Raw genomic sequence first — 27,971 nt, forward strand, 5'->3', positions numbered from 1 at the left:
CAATCAGCTGTATGTATTCCAGTCCAGTGTAAGAGAGTTATACGATGAGTCATCGTGGTTTTGAGAAAAATATCGTTTGGGCTAGTGATTAATGTCGTCTTACTTTAGCGTAGTGGCACTTTGTCGAAAATGATCATGACGCATGACGCAAACAATTTCTAGAAGCGACAAGAATTCAATTTATATTATGTAGATAAGTAATGTAGGCTATGATGATATTATCTATTATAAAGAAACGGTTATTTTTTGTTACTGCGCGTTTTATTAAAAGGCCACTGTGTCCCTGAGATACTGTTCATTAATAACGCGTTTGTTAAACGAATCTGTCCTTACGAGAATTCAAAATCACGGTTAAGGTTTTATTTCTTTTCATTCTGAATTAACTCCACAAAGTTCGACCGATAACAGCATCCATGAATTCCATTGGCATTTCTCGTGTTTTTATTTACGCTTTAGTTTTAACGGTTTGTGGTTTGACGGTAAATGCTTTCGACGTAAGGAGAACGGGACATAGTGGTAAATACAAGTCATCCTTATTGAAAATTTAATGGTTTTATTAAGTAAGTAATTAAATACTTTGTTGTTCAATAGGAATATCCTGTTTCGATTATCAGTTTCTGTGTGACCGATCATTTTGTGTCCCATTTTGGAAATTATGTAACGGGAAATTTGAGTGCAGTGATCGAACCGATGAACACCCCCAACTTTGTGGTAAGTTTGGCCTTTAATTCATTTACTCATTTTAAATTAAATATAACAGAAGTATATAATACTTCTCTTCGAGAGAGGTGTACCAACCACCACAAAGAGGGTACCGTAATTGTAACACGATTCTTCCCCCCAACATCAGAATTAACATTTAATATAGCAAGGTTAATTGCTAAACCGAACGACATACGCCATGTAAATAGTTAACCCCTCATCATTACTATATCTATTAGCGCTGCTTAACTATTTGCCAAGGCGCATACATGCGCTTGTGAGTTAATTTTTGTTACAGCACGTCAAGACAATCAAGGTTTGTTGGTTAATTGATTGATTGCTGTATTGCGATTTAGTAAATACCAAACAGTTATAGTTAATTCACCCTAGCACGGTGAGCGATAGTTATATACCCATCTTAATTAAGTTTGATGAGCGGGATCGAGCAAATTAACAAAAAGGGGGTCCCTCGCCTGGGAAGAATCATTCATGTTACATAATTAAAGAATATTAAGAGATGATACAGAGTGTCATATCCTTCTTCTACTATCTACTCCCTTCTGGTATTATTACTTAAGCTTTGCTTCTTACAGTTTCAAACAGAACATGTGATTACGATCAATTTGCATGCGGTGAAACCGGTCAGTGTATCAAAAGCCAATGGAGATGCGATCACGAAATAGATTGTAGTAACGGCGCTGATGAAGTTGGCTGCGGTAAGTTGTTACACTCCTTTGATTTTATCAACTCTTGATACTTAACACTTTCCATTATAGAAAACGTCGAATGTCAAGAAGGTTATTTCAAATGTCAGGATAGCGGAGCGTGTATTATGGATAAATACTTGTGCGATTTTCAAAATGATTGTTTGGATGGCTCAGACGAACAAAATTGCAGTAAGTACATTGTTTTTTTTTGTATTTCATTCCTAGTAGCTGTATGCATTCCTGCTTTATGCAAATTTATCTTAACGCCTAACAAACAGATCTAGTGACGACATGTTCGAACGACGAATTCACTTGCACAAGCGGTCAATGCATTCCCAAAGAATGGGTATGTGATTACGATACTGATTGCGAAGACAAATCCGATGAAGAAAATTGCACTTAAATTGCCGAAAACCCGCTCTTTTAATCGCTATATCGCTTTGTAATTAATATATATATTATTTTTTTTTAATGATATAGACGAATTGTTAAATATGTATTTACTGTACCTGACCGCTACAATAATTAAATATCTATTGAGAGATATGTTATATCTTGTAAAACAATTACTATTATTTTCCTTCAGTGTTTCATTTGTTTTAAATAAAGTTTTAAATAGAAACCACCTGCAGACACAGTCTTTTATAAAAATTATTCGTTGTTGACAGCGAATTTCCCCGATTGTTATTTGCGATTTTGATTGTCTACTAGATCTAAATCTACTACGTGGATCCGTTGCCACTCTGTTCATTGGCTACAGTAACGCCGCCACGTTTGGGTTTCTTCCTAGCTTCAATCAAACCTGTTTGAAATAAATAAATAAACCTGTTATATGTATAAGTGAATCTAATACATAGTTTTCAGACTAGGAGGGTTGATACCATTTACACATGGAGGCCAGGCTACTTGGCGGACAAAGTGCAGTGCCAAATAGCCTCGCCTCCAGGTGTAAATGGTATTCTAGAGGGCCGGTAGGCCCTTCTAGATAAGAACCGACACCCTCCCGTAATGTTAAATGAAAATTCACAGATTTTTGCCGATTTTCCCATAGGAATAACATGGGGTTTTTGGTGCTCCTGTACATCGAATCATTTAAAAACTACAATTAAGTTAGCTTTCTGAATACTTTCAAATTAACAAGTAACTATTCAAGGTGTGCCTTTTTCAAGTTTCATCAAAATTAATTAAGTCTAAGTACGTTAATTTAAATAAAAATATAAGTACCTCAAAAGACTACTCTACAGCAGACGACGCTAATTGCTCTACAGTAGACGACGCTAAATTGCCATTTCACCGCCTTGAAACTTTAACTTGATATTTTTCAATAAATATAACACTAAAATTTTTAAAAACTTCACTGGCGGGTCTAATTTTTGTTCAATTGTCAGTCTCGGATGAAATTCATTACTTAAGATACCTTTTAAATTTTAATTTTAGATGTTAGTTTCGACCAAGGCTTAAGGTGCCTTACTTAGGCACTAGGCAGACTATTGAGTCTAGGAGGATGGAACTCGTTCCATTCTCCTAGACTCAATAGTTCCATCCTCCTAGGTTTTTTAAACAGATTCCCGGGATACACAGATTAGCCATAAAATAGTAATGGTGGTACCGTGGTTAATATTCTACAGCAGATGTTTTTTGCTTAATTTTCGGGATAGTGACCAGTCTTGGAAATAGCACAGGTCCAAAACCAGTTTATTAATTGCTCGAACCAGTTTTTTATTCGAAATCCGGGGAGAACGTTTATGAAAATTCAGGAGGGACCAGTTTCAAAATTCTACTCCACGGATGTAGACTCCTAGCCTTGACTGGTACTCGTTCTTGCCTTCCTTACTATAACCACAGCCCACTCGATCACGCTTTGGCTTCACAAGCTATGGAAGCCAGGGTGGGAAATAAGGATATTTTTAAAACTGGACACTGGCCAGCAACCCTCCTGGCCTGGAATAAATAAACTGGTCCATGACCATTGACCACGGCGCGTCGTCTGCTAAACTAAAGAAGTGGGTAATTAAAATAGTTGAGATAATGTCTGGACTCTGGTTACCCTTGAATTTTCTTAGTGGTCCCGTGGACCAGTAACGCCCCTCCGATTTAATTTTTAAACTAGTCCAGGCAATTTTATGATAGATTAATACAAATAAAGACTGAAGGAACAGATATTATATAAAAAGGACTTGGTTTCCCCAAGTCTAAAAAACAAAACGATAAGAGTTTTTCCAGTTGACTGAAGCGTGGATATTTTTTTTTCTATATAATTTTAAAGACAATCCGTATTTTACTACTCCTTAGAAATTAATTCTATCTCCTGATTTTACTGGTAATGGATTTATTTCCTATAAATTAATTGAAATAAAAAGTTACTTATCTCAGATTTTTCAACAACAATTCCCTTATATGTTTTTAATGGTAGAATTATTTGAAAGATAAAACACGTTCTACCATGAAAAAAAAAATATATTGCATGATAAAATGTTTTACGTAAATGGAATTGTTGTTGAAAAATCTGAGATAAATAACTTTTTATTTCAATTAATTTATAGGAAATAAATCCATTACCAGTAAAATCAGGAGATTGAATTAATTTCTAAGGAGTAGTAAAATACGGATTGTCTTTAAAATTATATAGAAAAAAAAATATCCACGCTTCAGTCAACTGGAAAAACTCTTATCGTTTTGTTTTTTAGACTTGGGGAAACCAAGTCTTTTTTATATAATCATATTAGGATTGAGACGGGACATCCAAACTCTATGTGGACAACAACTTTAGAAACCAGGGTTTATTTAACCGTATAAATATCTAAATCACTTACCATAATTTCCTTGAGGTTCTTGATCTTCCCCATTATCATATCCCGTGATTCCGTGAACTGGTAATGGTATTTCTGGTACGGGAACATGAATACCAAGTTAAGGATCATTCTAACAATGTACCATCTCCGCCAGAAGCAGAAAATTAGGTATATTTTTTTATCTTTACCAGAACCACTTCTGAAGCCACTCCCGTTATTGGGGCCTTGTCCTCCGTTTTGCGCACCACCTCCCGGGGATGTACCTCTTATGGAACTACTTGGTGGTGGATGAACGCCACCTCCACCATACCCGTCGGCTTGGTAACCACTTCGAAACCCATTACCTCCGTCGTTCCCTGAATTATCTCTGAAGCCAGAACCTCCACCATATTCTGAGCCACCTCTGAAACCAGAACCTGGACCATCTCGGAAACCAGACCCAGAACCTGGACCACCTCTGAAGCCAGACCCTGAACCATCTCGGAAACCAGACCCTGAAACTGGACCACCTCTGAAGCCAGAGCCTCCACCATACCCTGAATCATCTCTGAAGCCAGAACCTGAAGCACCTCTGAAACCAGAACCTCCACCATACCCTGAACCACTTCGGAAACCTCCACTGTTTCCATAGCTCTCAACTCTGATTCGGAACCCACCACCTCTACCTCCACCATACCATGAACCACCTCGGAAACCAAAACCTCCACCGTTTCCAAAGCCACCAACATTTCCGTCTCCTTGGTATCCGGTAGTACCACCCCCGTAGTTTGGTGGGCCATCATTAACAAATCCCGATTCGTAGCTGCCACTGCGGTGATATGAACCACGACGCGGTTTCACCACCGAATCATCGTCCGATATGGGAACATCTGCGTCATCTTTAGTACGAATCGAGCCAGCGTGACGAGCGGATAGCATTAAAGCCACAAGGATAAAGATCTGAAACAAATTAACACGTAACCCTTAATAAATTCGCGCCATTCAGTTATGAAAAAAGAGCCAATTAAATGGACTTACCAATATCTTGAAGGTATCCATTTATTTCTTTAATAATTAAAATAATTATGTCTATTAAAAATTAGACAGAGGAGCCTTTTCTACATCAGTCAGGGTTCAAGCAAAGATGGCTTCAATTTGATAAGACGTATCTCAAATTTATACCTAAAATTACTTAAACTAAAAAAGGGAAATTTTATAAAATTCATTCTTCATTCTCTACGAATTTCTCTGGTATTATTCAAGGTCATTTACTAACTACTGCAGCATTTCCCCTAGCGGATGAATCTTTCCAAATGTGTTAATAAATTTCCTTTCAGTTGCAATACACTTTCCCCTTCGGCCGTTAAAAAACCACCAGGATCTTCTTTACTAAGCCTCAAATTAATTTGAAAATAAAATAAAAAATCCCAGACAACGTCACGGTGTCAGAACGGGTTTACCCAGAATTATTCATCTCAATGAACCTTCAAAGAAATTTACCTTTTTAGCAAAATCTATTGGAAGTATATTAACCCGAAGTAATGCCGAATCTTTGATAGGTTTTTTGACGTGGTTTTTCTTAAATTTGTGACAGATTTTTCGACGTGGTTTTTTCACAGAACTTGTGACAGTTTTCAATGTTGTTTTAAATAAATTGTGACAACGTCGTTTTCACAGATTTTTCGACGTGGTTTTTTTACAGAATTCGTGATAGATTTTCGAAGACGTTTCTACACAATTTGTGATAGTTTTTCAATTGTTTTTTTTTTAAAGATTTAGGCATAATATTTGATTAAAAATTATTGAGAAAAATTGCCGGCGATTTAAATTCCAATGAAACATTAAAATTTTTCTCGAAAAAAGTTTTAAGTTTAACAGAAAAAAGTTTGAAACATTCTTTTCAAATAATTCCAAGCCATTGATAAAAGTTTTATATTTAATTTTTTCCTTGTAGAGATTTAAGAAAAATGGTGCAATTTTAGGACTAAATAGGTTATAGGTAATGCTGCACCTTTGACTGTACTAAAACGGTTAGACTTAATACTTAAACCCATAAAACCCCTTAAGATCTAAACTCTAAAACAGACATTACCTTAAAATAGGCCTAACTATAATTACACGGATGTTGCAAAAACTTTCGAAACTAACTACATAATTAGTATTTAAAATAAACTAATTTAATAAATGGTTAATTTTTCTTAATGGTCAAATCGTGAGAAATTCTTTAACGTTCCAAAACCTTGAACTATAAAAGATATTTCTAAATATTGCGCAGAGTAACTAAATTTAAATATATTAAAACTAATGGTTTTCTAACGATTCTCACTAGTTTAAAAAATATTCTTAAATACTTAATTTTAAGTTAATTTAGTTTAATAACTATCGCAAGAGTGTAGAGACAGAAAAAAGTTAAAATTTCGTGGTTATGGCGATTGGCTAATATATACAGGGTGTTTCTGATAAGTCCGCCATAAATTAAGTTGGATGTTCTTTGGTAAATCATTTTTGAGTCGAAAATTTAACTTCTATCTCCATTTTGTTTGTCATAAGTGACACTGTTTTCGAGTTATAATTTATATACAATTTTAGGGATGACCCCTTTAAATTAGAAATCATTGTCTGTTCAGTTTCTTAATTAAACTTAAGGGGTCATCAATAAAATACTGACTCCAATCTTAACTTAAAAACAGTGTCCCTTGGGTCAGAAGTTACATTTTCTACACAAAATCAATTTCCCAAAGAACATCCCCTTTAATTCATGGAATGCAGACTTATCATTAACACCCTGTATAACTAACGGATATCATTTTTCAAAGTTTTATCAGTATATAATTATCTAAGTGTGATTTCTCTAACTGTAAATGAAATTATATAAAGTTCAAATGAAACTACTTTCATACAACTAAATTGTAGAAGAAAAAGCTTCGGGTTTGATAGGCTGCATCTGGACTTGTATTTCAAGAGCGGGCGGGTAATTGTTATAAACAATACGATAATAAGCAATTAGAGGTGTTGAAGTTAAATTAATAGCTTATTGAAGGTTACGGTGAAGATTCTTTGGGTGGGATGTGCGTTAAAGTGGGCGATGAGTTTCCTATATAAACGGACGTTGGTCAATGAAGGGTATCATCATTCAACTTGCAAGTATTCCGGTACAACATTCTCTAAACTGAAAGATGAAGCTAACTGTAAGTACTAACCATCCATTTTACCCTCAAGTACTTCTAGAAGAATCAACTACAAGTACTTTAGAAGTACTTGTAGTACTTTAGAAGTGCTTGTAGTACTTTAGAAGTGCTTGTAGTACTTTAGAAGTGCTTGTAGTACTTTAGAAGTGCTTGTAGTACTTTAGAAGTGCTTGTAGTACTTTAGAAGTGCTTGTAGTACTTTAGAAGTGCTTGTAGTACTTTAGAAGTGCTTGTAGTACTTTAGAAGTGCTTGTAGTACTTTAGAAGTGCTTGTAGTACTTTAAAAGTGCTTGTAGTACTTTAGAAGTACTTGTAGTACTTTAGAAGTACTTGTAGTTGATTCTTCTAGGCCCAAGTTACTTAGCTAAAATTAATTAACTATGGTACCTTAATTCTTGTAGTTGATTTTATTGGTGGCTTTGGCTTGTTTGGCCCTGATTCAAGCGCAAGGGTACGGAGGTGGCTATGGAGGTGGTAACCGTGCCATGAGAGGCGGAGGTGGCTACGGAGGTAAGGGAGGTTACGGTGGTGGTGGTGCCAGAGGATACGGAGGCGCTCAAGGTGGATACGGAGGTCGAGGAGGCGGTTACGGAGGTGCCCAAGGAGGCTACGGAGGTGGTAAAGGGTACGGAGGCGGGGCCAGAGGAGGATACGGAGGTGGTGCACCAGGAGGTAAAGGTGGATACGGAGGCGGTGGCGCTCGAGGTGGATACGGAGGTGGTGCGCAAGGAGGATACGGAGGTGGAGCTCGTGGTGGACAAGGAGGATACGGAGGCGGTGCTCGAGGTGGATACGGAGGTGCACAAGGTGGATACGGAGGCGGTGCTCGAGGTGGATACGGAGGTGCACAAGGAGGATACGGAGGTGGCGCTCGTGCTGGATACGGAGGCGGACAAGGAGGCTATGGAGGCGGCGCCGGATACGGAGGTGGATACGGAAACCAAGGAGGCTACGGAGGTGGTAAAGGAGGATATTAAATAAGAAGTCCAGGATTACCGAAATGGATTTGGATACGTACGACATACTGGTAAGTACATGAGGCTAAGCATTTTGAAGTAACCACATGTTTAAGACCTAAGATATTTTTGGTATATTTTCAGATTGACATCTCAATGCATGGACTGGCATTGAATGCAATTTTATTTCTCTTAAAATAATTTCTAGATATTTTACAGTTGAAATTCAATTATCAATAAATTTGATTTTAATTTTGAATTTGATATCGTTTCATTTAATATAGGCTGATATATCAGAGTTTATTTAAACCCAGTATATTTTAGAACAACTAACAATCGACAATATCTATCAACATATTTCAACCGCCAAGTCGACGTGTCTTTAATAAGTAGGCAAGTATATAAGCAGCAGTCACTGTCCAAATTGAACAGTCCAGCTAAGTATCGCTTTGACTTAATAGAACTTCAAATTAAAGGCGCTCGCTAATTAGATACGGTTGGTTAAAATGATTCAAGTTTCATTTTGCGTCGTATTGATAGCCTCGCTGTTAGCAATCAGTCATAATCTAATAATCAACACACCAGAGGAAGAAGGCGGAGGTATATTTAATTAAGTTAATTAACTTAAAAATGGTTCTATGGGAAATCAACTGAATTTCGTGTCTCTTGCCATTGTTAGATTGCACCAATTCCGCATTATGTCGATACGATGGCTACGGTTATAACCAGTACCGCTGGTACTGCAAAGCTCAAGGATACCCTTGGGGTAAACTTCGCTGTTGTTACGATGCCTTCAATGATACTTGCATCGAAACCGGTTGGGGCATCAAAGGTACTTGTACTTGCGTAAGAAACATCTACAAAGTCAAGCACATCTCGGCGGCGTTACAAACGAATAGAACAGCAAAAGGTAAGCAATTTTATAAGTCAAAGCAACCTGACGCCTCATAGTTAGTATTCACAAGAAGTGATATTAGGGGGGAAAGATGCCTAAGTATTGGCGCGCCATGGTCCCAGTCCCCCTTTCAAAATACAAGGGGGGACGTAAAAGGAGGCCCCGGGCTATTTCGCCAGTTCTCCTCAGTCGGAAAATATGACTGTAATTTTCGTCATTCGCGTCGCGCTGACGTGAGTTTTCAAGAACCAATGAGATGCTGGCTGGTTGTAATTTAGAGGCGGCGTGGATTAACAGTCCGGACAGGCTACGTCTTTTGGACTGGAGATAAAGCTAGATTATAAATGTGCAGGCGAATTTATACCTTCTCCCTAATAAACTATAGATATCGCTTCTTGATCGTACATTGCAGGTTGTATGCGAGACTCCGATTGCAAACCGAATCCGCAAATTTGCGGCGATTTAGGCGTCATATGTGAATGCAAAATGACAGATTATGACGCGTCGGGCAAAGTATGCAAGAAATATTACGAAGGTACTTGTCAGTGCTCGAGATAATATAATATGTATGATTAAAATGGTAAAATCCTTATGTTAAAATTTAATAATTAAAAAAATAAATTAAAAACTTATCTTGCCACGAGTTCTTATTTATCTTTTACACGATTTCATAAGCAAGCTCTTTCGGTTTCGAATCACAATGTTGATTGACCTCTATGACCTTCTTTTTACGGTTATGTTTTGTTTTTCCTCATAACGCAAAACCAATTAAGAGAGGTTAACCGCTACAGCCTACCTATTTTTAGATTACTAAAAAAATAAATGTTAGCCAAACCGGTATATGGGTAAATGAAACAATGGAAAATTTAATCTATTTAAAAAAATTAAATTGTTACGTACGCCTTTCTATGGAAAAAGGTTAACAGGGGTCACGGTTAATTTATAATGGATTATTACTAGGATAAATATTACGAGATACAATAGGTCAAAGGTGAAGTTTTTCAGAGCGATGTCGTCACTAAGGTACTACGTCTAAAGGTGGACTGTTAATAGAGAGCTTTCAGTTGGAGGAGGAGCTGAGCCTCGTGACATAATTTACGCTGCCATATTGGTGGGTTTCTAGCAGGAATAAAGTTGAGACCACCCAATATGGCTAACAGAACAGCGGTAAGACTTGGGAGGGTGTGACGTACTACTATCCCATCTGAAAGTTCTTTTATAATAGAGACTTTGTGACTGCTAGCGAGAATTGAAGTCCTACACTCGGTGGTTAATTTTGCAGGACTTCCATCTAGGTCCTATTTAATCTGAACTTACTAAGCCCAAATTTGACAGCAGCGCCTCACCAGGCCTCCCTCGCTTTACCCTGAATGTATGACCTATACTTCAATCACTTCAAAATTACAAGCTCCAGTTTCTAAGTTACCAGAGATTAACAAACTTATTTATTCCATGCTCTGATGTTAACACTTCCGGCGATCGTACCAAGATGCTAATTGACTATGTCATTTATGTTTTCATTTACCTTTAGACAGAGACACGCCTATTATATCAAATTCATTAAATTTCTATATATTCCGATTTTTCGGTGCCTCTAAAGCCGGAAGTGGATCAAAAACTTCCGTGTGAAGATGAAATAAACATCGCATCATCTTCGATCGTTAAAAAATAAGTAAAAAGAAATAAAAGGTGCGTGGCATCTTCGGCTCGTCTGGGAAAGTTAAATTCCCGTTACAGAATATTAAAGTGGGCCAAGAAACACATTAATCTTAAAAAGACGACATTAAGGGCACCACCGATGGAAAGTGAATTATGGCCCCCCTGTTTTTACAGGAAGTACGTTTTTAGGGGGCCTTTTGGGAAACAGCGTAAATCAGAGAAGGAAGTCGAGTCTTATAAGTGTTTAAGGTACCATCGAAATATGGTAAATCGTTGGAGTTTGACCTTTCACCTTACCTTTAAAGTGTTTTTAGACCTAAATTTTCATTTTTATAAGTTAATTGGTTTATGGATTTTTTTCTTAATCTGACAAGTTTGAAAATATTCATAGGAATAATAAATTGTAAATTTTTGATTTTTGATCTTTGAAATAAAGGTTGAATTTTTCTTTTAGGTTTACTAGGTTTAATAGAAATGTTTTTAGCGTAATTTTCATTAAGCGTAGCTCCACTTGATCACGCGTCAGTAAGGGTGGCATAATCGAGTGGGCTATGGTGGATACAGAAAAGGCGCTAACTTAGGTGGCTCCATCTCGACACTGCCGCCGATGAAAATGAAAATTTTCAATCTTTTACACGTGTCTAAATCTAATTAAGCGAGCAAAGCAACTTCACCAACGACAACACAAGTCTGAGTGGGCCGTAGACTTACAGATCAAAAATAATACAAAAAACTTATGATAAAGAGCAATTTAAGTGAAGTGAAATCGTATTGAATTGTACAAATAAACAATAAAAAAATAATTTGCTATTATTTCAATTTTATTATATATTTAAGAGAGAAAGTAACTGACCCAAAAACAAACTTCAAGTGATATCCCATAGAAAGAAGAACCATTAATAAAACTTAATTTCCCGATAATGTCATCTTTTAGTCAGTCAGTTAAACGCTCCAATGATCTCCTTATCCAATTTAAAGTCGAATTTAAGTGAAAGTCACGCAATATCGTGAAATTAAGTCAGATAATCTTCTTAAAAGCCCCTAAGGCATTTCCGACTAATGTCAGTTAGTCAGACAGTAGACAAGCTTGTGCATCAGAGCGCATCAAGAATTAATATATAATTTAAACGTATTGTTCCAAATAGATTACCCGTAAACAAAGACACCCCCTACAAACAAACGCCCTGTTTTATTATTATATAGTCTGGTCTGGGAAAATATATTATTTTAAATAAAAATATGTTCTAATAAAATAATAAAATGATAATAAAATATAGTTTTGTTCAAAAGAGAAAATAATTTTTTATTTTATAGTTTTTATAATATTATAATATTATAATATTATAAAAGACGTGGGTGGTAGGTACTGTCAGGGATAGATTTAATTTTAGAAGTAGGAATGGAGAACAGAGTAATTGATATCTGGGCGCGCGTCAAAATCCCGGACGGACACCCTTCCACGGGACGGGGGTGGGGGGGTATGAAAGAATTCAGAGGCGGGAGGGTCATAGCGACAGAGGTAAAAAGGATTTACGTCACTATTTTTCTGGCCGTCCCCGTCAGCAACGTCATCAAAACGTAGTTTAAAACAGAGCCAGCCAATAAGATAATTTAAACTTTTCGTTACATTACGTGTTGGAGGGAGGGGCTTTATACTATACTGGGTGGTCTATGAGTCGGAATAACTGAAGTAAATACTAAACGTTCCGGTCTCCATTCCTACTTCTATAATTACATATATCCCTGGTACTGTATATTCATTTTAAATTATTCTAGGCCTAGATAAACTTTAAATCATTTAAATATAATTCCAATAATTATTGCAGGGAAGCAAAGACCACAGGGGCGGAAAGGTCACCATCTTTGGCTACCCTGAATCTATGACCTATACTTCAATCACTTCAAAATTACAAGCCCCATCCAGTTTGGCATGACCAGAATTTACAAACTTATGGAACGGAACATATCACTTATAAATTAACTTATGTTATTATTATTATTATTATTTTAAGCTACTCTCAGTAGGAGATCATGACCTTTTAAACATGATCTAATGTATAATAAGGATTATTAAATTATTTCCAACCTTGCTTGGTTCAAGTCAAAGATTCGGTAGTTATAGGCGAGACGAAAGTGGTAACCGTATTTAAGCATTTAAAGTTCAAGTTGAAAAACCTGACCTCGATTAAAGCAAACAAAACCTGATTTCAAAGACGGTTCACGTTTAAATCCGAATTTAATAAATAAGTAAATAAATAAATAAATTGTTGATATTTGTTTATTTTAACAGTCCAAATTAAATTAACGTGATAACCTACTTTCAAATATGCAAATATTGAAAATTTGTAAAAACTTATTTTAAGCGAGATGCCTTTGTACTATTGCCTCTAAGTGGCTTGGTTTGGTAGGTTTTAAAATTCAAATCGATTTAAAAAGGCACTCAAATAGTATACAGGGTGTTCTTCCAAAAAGGCAGCCTGGTAATTATAGCACCGAAGTACAGGGTGTTTTTAATGGTTCAATAGGAAATCAACCAATTTTGAGAATCGAAAAAATTAAAAAAATTAAATTATTCTTATCATTGCAAAAGGAAAATTAAATTGGTTTATTTCAAAATTAAGATTATTTTATTTTTATTTAAATTGCTAGGTGTGTTTTAGTTTATATGCAAATTTCAGGTATTTAATTTAAAAATATCTCAGTTAGATAACACTATTGAGATTTTTAGGACTTCATTTTCTCAAAATAAAATTAACTATAAATATAAGCAGAAGGGAATATAAGTATAAAATTAAATGAACCTTAATTTTATTTGAAAAAATACTCGTTAAATAATTTCCTCTCGAAATTAAACCTAAATAAATAATTTCAATAAAAATTTTTTGAAGGAATCTTCAAATTAAATTTTTAGAAATAAACCTAAGAATACTTGAATCGAATATTAATAAAATAATTTAAAGAATATCTAGTTCAATTAATATAAATACAGGGTGTTTGTTACAAAATTGGAAGGGGTCATCCAATCATAAACACTTCTCCAATATTAATTCATTCCTAACTTGTGGGTTAGGGTGTGCAATGGTGCATCCCTTGTGGGGGCTCAATCAAAATCTAAGGGCTGGTCATAGAAGTTATGTCATTTAACATTTCATCGATTCACTTAAAATTCAGTTGATTTCCCATAGAACCAACATCCACGCATCCCAATCATGTACAATAAATACTTCGGTCCTATAATTATTTACCCTCACCCCTTTTTGGATTGAAATACACCCTGTATACTTCAAATAATATAAAGCATATATATATATTATATTATATATATAAATAATCTATTTGTAGAAATATTTCATTTCTACATTCATTTATTAGAACTTTATTGTACATATAATAACCCGGTCCGGTTATATGTTTAACTTTTAACAACGTTCTATTTTCGTCTTTCATCTTCGTCTTTAAAATCTGGTTTCTTTCTTTTTTTAAAAAAGACGTCGGCGTATTTTTTATCGAAAGAAATCCAGTTACGATGTTAATGTTAAGAATCTAAAACTTTGTTAATTCAGGGTTAGAGTTTATCCTGGCTTTCTTCTAAATATAAAGAGAAAGGGATTTTTCCAAAAAACTTTCCCAGATTGATGCCACCAATAAACTAAGTTTATAGTCATCTAAGTGTGTATCTGTGTGTGGGTAACAAACACCCCTAGGGGTGTTTTCCTTACTTTCCATTTTTATAACCGTTTTATTAAAGTGAGGATGAAATGTTATAAATTTCTTTTGCATAGGTAAATTTTATTTATTGAACTATTTCAAATGTTGTTTTGTTTTGAAATAAGTCAAAGTTCTGGCTGATTGACTGACTAAAATCAACACATAGCCCAAACCGCTTCACCTAGAAGGCTGAAATTTTGCAGGGACGTTACTCTTAAGTAGTAGGTACGCCCTAAGAAATATTTCTTCAATCAGTCTCCATTTTTAAAAATGGCGGCCAAAAATGTAACCAAACCTTTCTTATATAAAAACGTGCGTGCATTTCAACCGAATTCTTTAATATTTATTACACCATAAGTTTATAAGTGATATGTTCCTTCCATAAGTATGAATGGCACTACCAATACAAGTTCGTAATGCTACTGAGAGACTTACAGTACTCGAGATAACTAGTTCTAGAAGGAAAACGACAATTAAGCGAGTCAATTGAAGTCCTATCTACACTCGGTGGTCGTTAATTAATTTTGCAGGACCAAGTTCCATCTAGGTCCTATTTAGTCTGAACTTACTAAGCCCATATTTGACAGCAGCGCCACCTCACCAGGCGTACTTCGCTTTACCCTGAATCTAAGACCTACCTCAATCACTTCAAAATTACAAGCTCCAGTTTGTCATGACCAGAATTTACAAACTTATGGATGGAACATATCTTATGAACTTATAATGGTACGTCTGACCCTTAGACGATCTGTAAAATATACATTTGTAACAAATATCAATGAACGATCCACGAAAACCACTTGAGAGAACAATGGAAGATGAAAGATGAACAGATAATAAATAAACTACATTAAAATTAATATACGCTATCAAATTACATTTATAACAAAGTGTCGAACAATACAATGATAATTGACCCCTGGCTATCTCCTTCTTCTAAATTAAATCCTCTCTCAAACTAACACCACACATACATACATGCACTTTTACTTAACCTTTAATTGCTGATAGCAGCGAGTTGAAGATATTTATTTATAGACATAAAGTATTCCTTTTTCCCTTTAGGGCTGATGCACCTTGCGTTAATACCTTTCATACAACATCATAACAATGCGTTGGTATCAAGGTATCTATTTTAAGGATATCCCAAGCAACAACACAAAAAAAGAACCTGCTGGCGTCATCCTTGAAGCATTTACAGTTTAATCCTCAACACCATAATCAAGCTAGAGATACCTACCAAACTACCAATATTTCCTTCTATGCTATCATTCACTCACTTTTAAGTATAAATAAATTTAAACGCCAACGTGTGCGTCTGTGTTTGTATCAGTTTAATTTCTTTAACGGTTTTCCCCCTTTGCGTTATTGACTTCACGCCCCCTGGTATTTTCTTGGCCCAGACTGAGTTTGGGAATCTTGGGTTGAAGTATAAAAGTGAGGGTTTGGAATGGAGTTGAATCAGATACATTTCGACTCAAGGATCGTTGGTTATACATTGACGACCAGCATGGCAAAGGTACTTGCTTATTCTTAAGTATATCTACATGGTGTTACTTCCAAAAAGGGTGGTTTATTACAGGAGCGAAGTATTTACTGGAGGTCCTATGGTTAATCAATTTTGAGGGTCGAAAATGTTAAATGTAACTTCTATGACCAGCCCTTAGATTTTGATTGAGCCACCACAAGGGATGCATGCATACCCTAATCCACAAGTTACGAATGAACATTGGAGAAGTGCTTATGATTGGATGACCCCTAAATTAAATTAGCACTGTCTTCAAGTTTGCAACTTAAGTTTAAGGGGCCATCCAATCATAAAGACTTCTCCAATGTTCATGATGACTTGTGTTAGGGGATGCATGCATCCCTTGTGGGGGCTCAATCAAAATCTAAGGGCTGGTCATAGAAGTTACATTTAACATTTTCGACTCTCAAAATTCAGTTGATTTCCCATAGAACCATGCCACTCAAATACTTCGGTCCCAAAATTACATCCCCCTTTTTTGGAACACCTAGAAAGTAGCTAGGGTAAAGGGGTGGACTGGAATTTTGGATAAACTCTGTTCATCTAAGTTTTAAAAAAAAAAAATTCATTTCAAAGATTTCAGTTTTAATCTATTTTTGATAAACTCTAATCTGACGTTCAAAACCTCTTATTATTTCAGAGATTTCAGTTACTAGCCTTGGTGCTAGGATTGGCGCATTTGACGCGTGCCACCGGACCATGGTCTTCGGGTGGAGGTGGTGGTGGCGGAGGAGGTGATCCTTGGGCCGCCCTTAGTGGAGGAGGTGGAGGCCACGGAGGTGGCGGCGGTGGATTTGGAGGTGGAGGCCACGGAGGTGGTGGCGGTGGATTTGGAGGCGGAGGCCACGGAGGCGGCGGTGGTGGAGGTGAACAAGTGAAGATTATCTACTTGCCAATCCCAGTTAAAGTTGGTGGAGGCGGTGGAGGTGGAAAGGGTGGATTCGGTGGAGGTGGATTTGGAGGCGGAGGTCACGGAGGTGGTGGCGGTGGCGGTTTCGGAGGTGGATTTGGAGGAGGAAAATCCATCGGAGGTGGTGGAGGTGGTTTCGGAGGAGGCCATGGAGGCGGTGGTTTTGGAGGCGGATTCGGAGGCGGAAAAGGTTAGAAACTAATTCTGTTTATATTTAAACTTTGTGACAATCAATAACTTTTCTTCTGCTTCAAAGGAGGTCATGGTGGAGGTGGCGGTTCAGATATCTTTGCGGGTCGCAAAGGTTACTACGCCGGAAGTTTCACCGTTGATGTCAATAAGCTAGGAGGCGGTGGTGGAGGTGGAAAAGGAGGTGAGTTCATATTTTTTAATAGAATAAACTAATGTATGAATGAAGGACCTAATATATTTATTTAATGATTGATTTCAAGGTTTCGGAGGTGGCCATGGAGGAGGTGGCGGAGGCGGATTCGGAGGTGGTTTCGGAGGAAAGAGCATCGGAGGTGGTGGAGGAGGTTTCGGAGGTGGTGGCCATGGAGGTAAGACCCAAAATTATAATTATTCATAGAGATTTCTTCAAGTATGCATTAATTATAAATTGTTAATTAATTACAGGTGGTTTCGGAGGCGGTTTCGGTGGTGGAAAAGGAGGTACGTAAATAACTTTTTAACTCAAAACAAATAGACAATTTTCAAAAGGGGACGGGGCGCAGTGTCGTAGAGTTAATTAAGACGCAATAACAAAGACTATAGAGATAAATCTTCAAAGTTATCAGTCCACCAATTTTCATATATGTTTTAAACCAAATACTTATTTTTAAATATTACTTATTTATTATTATTTCTGATTAATTTTCATAGGTGGCGCCTCTAAAACTATTATCCCAGTTCTGATTGCCGTTTCGGGTGGAGGCGGAGGTCACGGAGGTGGTGGAGGTCACGGAGGCGGTGGCTTCGGAGGTGGTGGATTCGGTGGAGGTGGACACGGAGGTGGTGGTGGCTTCGGAGGTGGTAAATCCATCGGAGGTGGAGGTGGAGGCGGTGGATGGCCCGTCATGATGGGCGGAGGATGGGATTAAACCACTCCCCCTTCTCAGTTAAATGAACTCTGTTGTAAATATGTAAATTGGATTGGCGAAAAGATACATACAAGTGACACGTGACATAAAAATATGCCGCCAAGTGACTTCGTAAATTCATGTAATACATGGTTTTTCGTTTTAAAGTGCTATGATTCAAAGATGGCGCGTTAGAATCTGCGCATGCCCAATTGTATTGTACATAATGTAAATTTCTGTATAATTGAAGTTGAATAAATGTGTTGTTTTTTTTATTTAAATAATTCCTGTTGAATAACTTAAAATAACAATATCCTATTTTACTAATTAAGCCTATACTTCCCGAGTAATTAAAAATGTTCATGAACATTCCCTCTATAGGGTTAACATGAGAATTTTCGAATTATACTTTGGAGACTTATATCTCTGGTTCTATAAGAGATACAGGGAAGTTCTTTGAGTATGTTATAGCCCCATTTCCTACCTTTCCAACGATACCTAATACATGGGGTTACAACAATCAGGGCCCGAGTAATTAAGCAAAATGTTCATAAACGTCCTCTCCATAGGATTAACATGGACTTATTTACATGAATCCTTTTAACTTTGGTTCTATAAGAGATACAGGGAAGTCCTTTGAGTATGTCATAGCCCTATTTGTCCCCTTTAAAACGATACCAAATATTTGGGGTAGAACAATTAAAACCCCAAGAAATCCGCAAATTGCATAATTGCTACTATAAAAGTGAAATAAACAATCTTATTTTTCAAGAAAATAAATTTCTTAGTGTAGGCCTAGATACGGAAGCGTGCCTATCAATTCAAATTTGCCAAATCTAAGACAAATTGAAGACGATTTGAACGGCGTTGAAAACGAGTGTAAGAAAACCAGTTAAGTAACAACAGAATGAACCCATTTTAGGTTAGACTCGAAACATAAGTTCATAAGATATGTTCCATCCATAATTTTGTTAATCTCTGGTAACTTAGAAACTGAAGCTTGTAATTTTGAAGTGATTGAAGTAGGGAGGTCATAGATTCAGAGTAAAGCGACATACGCCTGGTGAGTATGGCGCTGCTGTCAAATTTGTGTAACTTAGTAAGTTCAGACTAAATAGGACCTAGATGGAACTTGGTCCTAGCTGCAAAATTAATCAACCACCTGCACCGAGTGTAGTTAGGAAGGACTTCAATAGACTCGCTTAATTCCGTCGTTCTCCTTCTCGAACTAGTTATCTCGAGTACGGTAAGTCCATCTCAGTAGCACTACGAACTTGTATTGCTAGTGCCATTCATACTTATCTTATAAACTTATGGTTGCTAAGAGCAGACGCTTCTTTTGGTATAGGTCAACGACGGGTGGAAATTACTAGAAATACTCAATCGAGATTAATTTAAGTCAGGAGAAGGTTATTGCTATTGTACTCCTTTTCATTTAATAACTGGTTCTTAAATAAATTTAAGCATTTTTAAGTGAAAAAAAGCAACATTTCTTACTATTTGAAAGAGGGAGAGAGATAATATTTAACTTTCAATTGAATCGTCGTACGTGTTTATTTTTATAACAGTTATTTATGGAAATTGGGTGCATGCCATTAAGGCTATAATTTTTTATTTCATTTTATTAATAAAATACTATTTTAGTTTAAAATTTATAAAATACTTAAGAAAGTATTAAACTGTATTTAATTCAATACGCTTGTATACAATATATGAATGAATACTTGCAATTGCAATGCGCTTTTAATAAAATTAGCAATAGATGCGAGGCAACGTAATTGCATGTAATTTACTGTTAATAGACCATTTTCAAATTAAGGGGTTGCAGGTATGGTCTACTAGGGGTCAAGACATACATTGATAGGACGGTAAATGGACTATTTGAATCATTTATTTATTTATTTAAATCATAAAAAATTTCATTTCAAAAGATTGTTTCTATTTGTGGCTTTGCAGTGACTAAATCAATTCAGTTCTAGAGTACATGAAAAGGGTACCAGGAAGGTCAAACCATAGCAAATGTAATTGAAAAGCGTGCTATAATACATTTTGCGGAAAAACTAAATTATAATGTCGACCCAACGACCTACACGACGAAAAACGTTTATTTTCAACTGAAAAATATAATAATTTAACCAACTCGGTTTATTTTTATTTCCTCTTGAAATTATTTGGTGTTTAACATAAACAAAGTTACATTCCACTCAGCTTGACCCAAAGAATGCACCATTATCTTATATATGAAACACCCTGTACAACCTAATTATGATTAATTTAATCACTTAAGTCTAGAGTTAATTAAAGTAACGATTAAAACCAGGAATTAAATACAGTATTAATGGTAAAACATAAAACTATTACCCTAAATTATGAATTATAACTTTCATTATTTAATTTAGTTAAATTAAATTAACTTAAATATTAATTATAAACCAGAAGTCAAGAACTTAATTATACAGTGTTTCTAATTATATCAATCAAAGTGTAATGGTTTAATTCATTATGTAACAACTAAAATGGTCGAATTTAATCATTAAGTTAAATGCGAACTGGTCTTCGGTCTTTGTAGTCAACTATGGCCGATATTAACAATAAAGTAACACTATAATAAAATATATCACTTTAAGTTCCTTATAATAAATGTGAGAGTGCTAAAATAAACGTAACAAATATTACCAGGAATGCATACAGCTAATTGGAATCATTGCGTACCCAGCCATTTTCACACAACGTATGTAGGAGGGCTTAGTGGGAGGGGCTAGCTAAACTAATCATTATGTAAAATCGAATTTTACCCATAGCGAATTAATAAACAAAGTCGATCCATAAGTTTTGTAAATCTCTGGTAACTTAGAAACTGGAGCTTGTAATTTTGAAGTGATTGAAGTAGGGAGGTCATAGATTCAGGGTAAAGCGACATACGCCTGGTGAGTGGGGCGCTGCTGTCAAATTTGGGTAACTTAGTAAGTTCAGACTAAATAGGACCTAGATGGAACTTGGTCCTGCATGTAAAATTAATTAACCACCACCAACCGAGTGTAGCAGGTAGGACTTCAATTGACTCGCTTAATTCCGTCGTTCTCCTTCTCGAACTAGTTATCTCGAGTACTGTAAGTCCATCTGAGTAGCATTACGAACTTGTATGGATAGTGCCATTCATACTTATGGAAGGAACATATCACTTATAAACTTATGGCTGTACATAATAGCCGCGACGTCTTTGGTACAAACTTAAGGATGTGACCCGGGGAGGTCAATGGGCAAACCTTATCGAGGAAGTTGCGAAGCGCCAAATATTTTAAACCGGGATAAAAAAATGAAAAGAAGAAAATGAACAGCGAAACGAGATCGTGATCAATTCTCTAACGGTTAAGAAAAGGCAATTACTAAAGTTTAAAAAAAGAAATAATAAGCGGGGGTTCTTCATATAGCACCTATATAATATTAATGCATCCCATATAATTGGCTCGACCGAGTTAAAGCACTAACTAACACGCTTCCTTTCCGGGAATTTCGAAATACAGGGTGTTCTTTTTGAAAAAGGGAGCTTGGTAATTATAGGATTGAAGTATTGTACATGAGTGCATGGGATGCCTGGATGGTTAGTTCTATGGGAAAATCAACTGAATTTTGAGTGAATCGATGAAATGTTAAATGTAACTAATTCTATGAGCAGCCCTTAGATTTTGATTGAGCCCCCACAAGGTATGCACCATTGCACCCCCTAACCCACCAAGTTACGAATGAATTAGCATTGGAGAAGTGTTTATGATTGGATGACCCCCTTAAATTTAATAAGTACGAAACTGAACAGACAATGATTTCTAATTAATTTAATTAAGGGGTCATCCAATCATAAACACTTCTCCAATGTTCATTCATGATAACTTGTGGATTAGGGGGTGCATGCATCCCTTGTTGGGGACAAAATCAAAATCTAAGGGCTCGTCATAGAAGAAGTTACATTTAACATTTCATCGATTCACTCAAAATTCAGAATTGATTTCCCATAGAACCATCCACGCATCCCACTCAAGTACCCATACTTCGGTCCTATAATTAGCCTCCTTTCAATTTTTAAACACCCTGTAACTGGCTGAGTGAGTTACACTTACAACATCTCTACTCTTAAGCAATTTGAAAACATTCACGTATTAAGGCTGTCAGTTGACTGGCTGTAAACGTTCAATCGAAAAGGTCTATATATTAATTTGGAAGGAAACGGATGATTGCAACAGTTATTGTAAGTTCCTCGATCGTTATTATAGGATATATTTTATCTCGGCTTCGCATTCGCATATCCTTTGGGCCCCCAGGGCAACATAACTGGTTTAAAGGTTGATGATTTGGGATGTGTATTATATAACAGGATGATAGGTATGGTTAGAACTATACTTTCTCTGCATGGGAAACAGGTTGGTCATGCATGAATGAACAATGAAGGAATGAATGAATGATGCTAGCATGCAATCCAGGAAGAACGTTATGTGGTTTAATTTAATTCAGACTAAAGTTATTGAGAATCGATACACGCGTATCAATAAAAGTTTAAGATTAATTGCTATTTACTATTTTTGAAAGATTCTATTTTCTACTGTACATCTGTACAGGGGATTTCTTTCTTTGAAAAATCAATTTTGATTGTGTCGAAAATCTAACTTCTATCTCCATTTTGAAACTGTGCGGGCCACTGTTTTCGAGTTATAATTTCAAAATGTGTTTTAGGGATGACCCCTTAATAAATTTAATTAGTAATCATTGTCAAAATCAGTTTCTTTATTAAATTTAAGGGGTCATCAATAAAATACTGACTGTATCGATTATCTTTGTAAAACACTGACAACAACACCACATTTTCTCGAAATCAGACGAAGCTAAAACGATTACCAAGAGATTAATTAAGTAAAACTCGTTTCGTAAGATTAAGTCTGATTACAATTAACATACATATATCAGAAATAAATGAAGAAAAAATTGTTTGGGTGCATGATAACGGGTTTTCTTAAAAAATGATTACCCATATTCCTTCTTAGTAAAGTTAATAGTTAACTTCCTATAAATTAAAATGGAATTTCCTCGTCTTAAATAAATTTGAGGAGACAAAATTAAACTAACGATAATATTTTAAAAACAATACCCAAGTAGGATAATACAACCGAAACCTAAATGGTTTTTCTTAAAAGAAAAATACGGAAATTAGTTTTCAGTTCAAAATACAATAAATAATTATTGAAATTGGGTATGCAATGCATACAACCATAAGTTTATAAGTGATATATTACGTTCCATAAGTATAAATGGCACTACCGATACAAGTTCGTAATGCTACTGAGATGGACTTACAGTACTCGAGATAACTAGTTCGAGAAGGAGAACGACGGAATTAAGCGAGTCAATTGAAGTCCTACCTGCTACACTCGGTGATGGTGGTTAATTAATTTTGCATGCAGGACCAAGTTCCATCTCGGTCCTATTTAGTCTGAACTTAATAAGCCCCCCAAATTTGACAGCAGCGCCCTACTCACCAGGCGTATGTCGCTTTACCCTGAATCTATGACCTCCCTACTTCAACGACTTCAAAATTACAAGCTCCACTTTCTAAGTTACCAGAATTTACAAACTTATGGATGGAACATATCTTATGAACTTATGATGATAGCTAATAGAGCGAAATCAATTCGTTTCATCCACAGCTACTGCAATAACACTTAACGGTATTTAAATTTAAGAAATTATTGTAATTTTTTTAGGGCTAACGAGGAAACTGCATGGTATTCAAATGAAATTCATCATTTACAAGGAGGAGACGGCGAAGAAAGTAGACTAGGGTATTAATAGAAAGTGTTTTGTTTACGTTAATGACAACTAGAAAGGAGAAAAACAGAACACAATAGAAATTATAATAATAATAAAAATAAATAAAAAACCTAATTCAGAAAAAGAATTTTCAAAGAGAAATGCCGCCATTTCAATTTTAATTTTAAAATAAGCAGCCGAAGATGTTTAAAGTGTAACAAAACAAAAAACAGATTTTGGTATCTCTCGTATCTAAGGCGCTGACAAACCAGATGTATATCGTACCCACGATTGTCTATTGTTTTAAATGGTAATTATTAAACGGTAACCCGTCCCATAGTTCAACGGCATCGCTTTTACAGTGGTTTTTATTAATAGATGCAGGGATAGATTTAATTTTAGAAGTAGGAATGGAGAACAGAGAAATATCTGGGCGCGCGTCAAAGTCCCGGACCCCCTTCCACGGGACGGAGAGAGGGGTATGAAAGAAGAGGCGGGAGGGTCATAGCAATAGAGGTAAAAAGAAATTACGTATTTTTCGCCGTCCCCGTCAGCAACGTCATCAAAACGTAGTTTAAGTGAGCTACCCAATAAGATAATTTAAACTTTTCGTTACATTACGTGTTGGAGGGAGGGGCTCTATACTGGGTGGTCTATGAGTCGGACTGAAGTAAATACTAACGGTTCTCCATTCCTACTTCTAAAATTATATCTATCCCTGCTTTTACAGTGGTTTTTATTAATAGATAAATTTTTTATTCAAACGTTTGGGGGGGTTGAAATAGATTCTGGTGTGTTGACCTTTGACCTTTTGTTGTCTTAAGAACATCGCCTTTAATTTATGGCAGACGTACCAGAAACACCCTGTATATAATATTTAAAGCCATTTAAGGAAACTACAATGAATTAAATCAATTTAAATTTTAATTAAATTCAATAAAAACCGCAACCTTAATATTTAAATTATCTCTAATCATTATTTAATCATTTCCTGAATGGTTTTTAAACGTTATTCACCTAAATGTTCCCAAACTGATTTAAATAAATTAGCCTGAAATAATATATTTAAAAAAATACCCATGATAGCGTACTAACATTTAAGTGCCTTAATTATTGAGATAAAAGATACAGTCTATCTGTTGAAATTTTTATTAGGTTCGGTTATAAATTGCCTAAGGTGGTTTTATATCATTATATTATCTTCCTACAGTAAGTTTTAATTTTTTTTTCCGTACTGACACTAATTGGAGATAAAATAGAAAATGGTTCCATCAACTATATAATAATATAACTTACTTTCTTTTAAATTTAGAAACTTAATTTCGTTCGAGTGGATCTTGAACCCTCGGCCACGATTTTTAAAGTGTCTATATTGGTATTGGGAATTTAGGTAGGGGTTATATAAGTAAGACATTATTTAAGAATAATAATAAGCATTTGCTAAAACACATACACATCTTAACATTAAGTGTGAAGAAACGGTATTAATTTGTGATGGGCACAACCGATTTGGCAACCAAAATATCGGTTCGAGGTAAATTTACCGATTTTTATCGATTAATCGATTAGTAATCGATACGATATCGATATTTTTGACCCATTTGGCAACCAATTTATCGGTTCTTGATTAATTTACCGATTTTTATTGATTAACCGGTTAGTAATCGGTACGATATTGGTATTTTTGACCTATTTGGCAACTAATTTATCGGTTCGAGGTTAATTTATCGATTAATCGGTTAGTAATCGATACGATATCGATATTTTTAACCCATTTGGCAACCAATATATCGGTTCTAAATTATTTTACCGATTTTTATCGATTTATCGATTAGTAATCGGTACAATATCGATATTTTTAACCCATTTGGCAACCAATTTATCGGTTAGAGGTTAATTTACCGATTTTTACCGATTAATCTGTTAGTAATCGATACTATATCGATATTTTTGACCCATTAGGGCACCAATTTTTCGGTTCGATGTTAATTTACTGATTTTTATCAATAAATCGGTTAATAATCCGATTGATCGGTTGACAATCGGTATAGTTGGACGATTTGGCAAGCAACATATCGCTTCGAGGTTAATTTAATGATTAATCGGTTGTTTAGAAGTTAAGTCGGCTTCCGTTGACGGGTAAGTAATTTGAATTCAGCGTGTTTATAAGATTTACAGGTTATATGACCCATATACTTAAAACATATTCGTAAACATTCAAAACAACAAGAACTAAGACTCGTAAAGGCCTAAGCATTTACCCCTTTTTTTCTTAATAAATAAATAATTAATTTTCTTTTAAAAAAAATAAATAAATAAATAAAAGGGTTTCCGCTACACACGAATTTCCGAAAAACCTCTTATTGATTTTAAAACCGAGTCACGGATTTGCAATTATCTATTAATTTATAACTTAGCTATAACTCCTCTCCATCCATTCATAATAAAAATTATATTTTAAAATAATTAAAAAGTATATAATAATAAAAAATACTTTCTCAAAGTATGTGGGCCATTTGGAAGAATTAATATTTGAATATTGAAACTACTGTTACAATTAAGAATTTAGTAAGATTTAAATATAATATGTACAGGGTGATCTCTCAAATAGGATGAGGGTAATTATAGAACCGAACGTAGAAAGTAATTCAATGACCCAACGATCACATGGACTTTATTATATCATAAGTTTATAAGTGATATGTTCCTTCCATAAGTATGAATTCACTACATATACAAGTTCGTAATGCTACTGAGATGGACTTACAGTACTCGAGATAACTAGTTCGAGAAGGAGAACGACAATTAAGCAAGTCAATTGAAGTCCTAACTACACTCGGACTCGGTGGTTAATTAATTTTGGTAGGACCAAGTTCCATCTAGGTCCTATTTAGTCTGAACTTACTAATCCCAAATTTGACAGCAACGCCTCACCAGGCGTATGTCGCTTTAGCATGAATCTATGACCTCCCTACTTCAATCACTTCAAAATTACAAGCTCCAGTTTCAAAGTTACCAGAATTTACAAACTTATGGAACGGAACATATCTTATAAACTTATGAATTATATTTATTTTTAATAGCGTAAAAAGTTTTTCGGTCCAAAAACCATATTTGATAGTATATTATCCGGTACGTAGGATAATAATGGATTTCATTATCTGTTACAGAAGAATGGGTCGAATCATGGTAGATGAAAGTTTGATAAGAGACTTATTTCTAAACCAAACCAGATTAAAATCAAAAACAATGGATTCGTTTCACCCTTCTTGTTGTTGTGGGCTAGCGCACGGTGCGGTTGACCAACAATCAAAACAAACCAAACACATGTAATTATCATTGTCTTACGTGTGTTTACGCGACGCTGTTTTCAATTTTGAAGAAATAATAATGATATGCAAGAGACAATAAAATCTGTGTTACCAGGAATGCATACAGCTAAGAATCCTTGCGTACCCAGACATTTTCCTCATTTTAATATTGTATTATTTTGTACCTTCACATTTTTATCTAATAAAGATAAAAAATTAAGTTAATTTAAACTAAACAATACCGTACTTTTAATGTTACCGGTACATAATTAAAAGCATTGTTGCAGTCCACACCTTGTAAGGCTTATACAAACTTGGTGTTATCTACCGTTAAATCACGTTTTATTATATAATTACTTATTTTTAGAAATGTGCCTGCATATTTTATGGTACGATATTCTATTCGAATTTAACCAAATAATAGTTAAATTATATTAGCTAAAGAAAGTCAGCCCAATTTCACCCCAAACAATTGATTTCCCATTGTACCTCTGTATAACCATCCATCCTTTGATGTAACACCCTGTACAGACAATAGAACTGTCACTGTGTCCAAAAAGAGGAGCAGACGGACGACACCGCTAACCTTTTATAAAAACAGGAAGATGTACGCGATGTTGATCGTGAGTTTAAAATTAAAAAGACTGAGCGATTATACAGAAAGAAAGAGCGATGGATTATTATTTTATTTCTGGTTTTATAAAAATATTATATCAAGACCCTATCATTTTTTTCTTTCTTTAATATTCCTCCCCTGATCT

General features: G+C 35.4%; 4 protein-coding genes and 1 long non-coding RNA gene across 7 annotated transcripts; 4 read left to right on the forward strand and 1 right to left on the reverse strand.

The window, feature by feature from the left end:
- The first annotated feature begins 398 nt into the window (after nt 1-398).
- LOC149618231 (uncharacterized) lies at nt 399-1,828 on the forward strand. The gene is made up of 5 exons (XM_089855412.1): nt 399-516; nt 592-711; nt 1,296-1,418; nt 1,479-1,598; nt 1,688-1,828. Exons 1-5 carry the CDS (start codon nt 414-416, stop codon nt 1,810-1,812), a joined length of 591 nt encoding a protein of 196 aa, XP_089711538.1. The 5' UTR covers nt 399-413; the 3' UTR covers nt 1,813-1,828.
- A 113-nt stretch (nt 1,829-1,941) lies between these two features.
- LOC149618232 (uncharacterized) lies at nt 1,942-6,776 on the reverse strand. 3 transcript variants are annotated; one of them, XM_089855403.1, is made up of 4 exons: nt 5,681-6,776; nt 4,390-5,575; nt 4,223-4,294; nt 1,942-2,211 (listed from the first exon to the last, which is right to left on the reverse strand). In XM_089855403.1, the coding sequence occupies exons 2-4, from the start codon at nt 5,117-5,119 to the stop codon at nt 2,132-2,134; spliced, it is 882 nt and encodes a 293-aa protein (XP_089711529.1). In that variant the 5' UTR covers nt 5,120-5,575; nt 5,681-6,776; the 3' UTR covers nt 1,942-2,131. The 3 variants fall into 3 exon arrangements, with proteins under 3 accessions (XP_089711529.1, XP_089711530.1, XP_089711531.1); XM_089855404.1 differs by having other exon boundaries at nt 4,390-5,377; nt 5,457-6,776; XM_089855405.1 differs by having other exon boundaries at nt 4,390-5,377; nt 5,453-6,776.
- Nucleotides 6,743-8,583, forward strand: LOC149618233 (uncharacterized). Its single transcript, XM_089855413.1, has 3 exons — nt 6,743-7,368; nt 7,770-8,395; nt 8,469-8,583. Exons 1-2 carry the CDS (start codon nt 7,357-7,359, stop codon nt 8,343-8,345), a joined length of 588 nt encoding a protein of 195 aa, XP_089711539.1. The 5' UTR covers nt 6,743-7,356; the 3' UTR covers nt 8,346-8,395; nt 8,469-8,583.
- Nucleotides 8,584-16,055: 7,472 nt separating this feature from the next.
- LOC149618234 (uncharacterized) lies at nt 16,056-17,020 on the forward strand. Its single transcript, XM_089853977.1, has 3 exons — nt 16,056-16,105; nt 16,755-16,938; nt 16,995-17,020. Exons 1-3 carry the CDS (start codon nt 16,097-16,099, stop codon nt 17,018-17,020), a joined length of 219 nt encoding a protein of 72 aa, XP_089710103.1. The 5' UTR covers nt 16,056-16,096.
- Nucleotides 17,021-17,138: 118 nt separating this feature from the next.
- Nucleotides 17,139-18,383, forward strand: LOC149618235 (uncharacterized). Its single transcript, XR_016375178.1, has 5 exons — nt 17,139-17,214; nt 17,281-17,397; nt 17,477-17,584; nt 17,661-17,696; nt 17,907-18,383. It is a non-coding gene; the product is annotated as an uncharacterized LOC149618235 (long non-coding RNA).
- The last annotated feature ends 9,588 nt before the right edge of the window (nt 18,384-27,971 follow it).

The sequence above is a fragment of the Phalangium opilio genome, unplaced genomic scaffold, assembly GCF_054372755.1.
Source record: "Phalangium opilio isolate 3A_F unplaced genomic scaffold, DU_Popi_V2 ptg000209l_1, whole genome shotgun sequence".
Classification (NCBI taxonomy): domain Eukaryota; kingdom Metazoa; phylum Arthropoda; class Arachnida; order Opiliones; family Phalangiidae; genus Phalangium; species Phalangium opilio.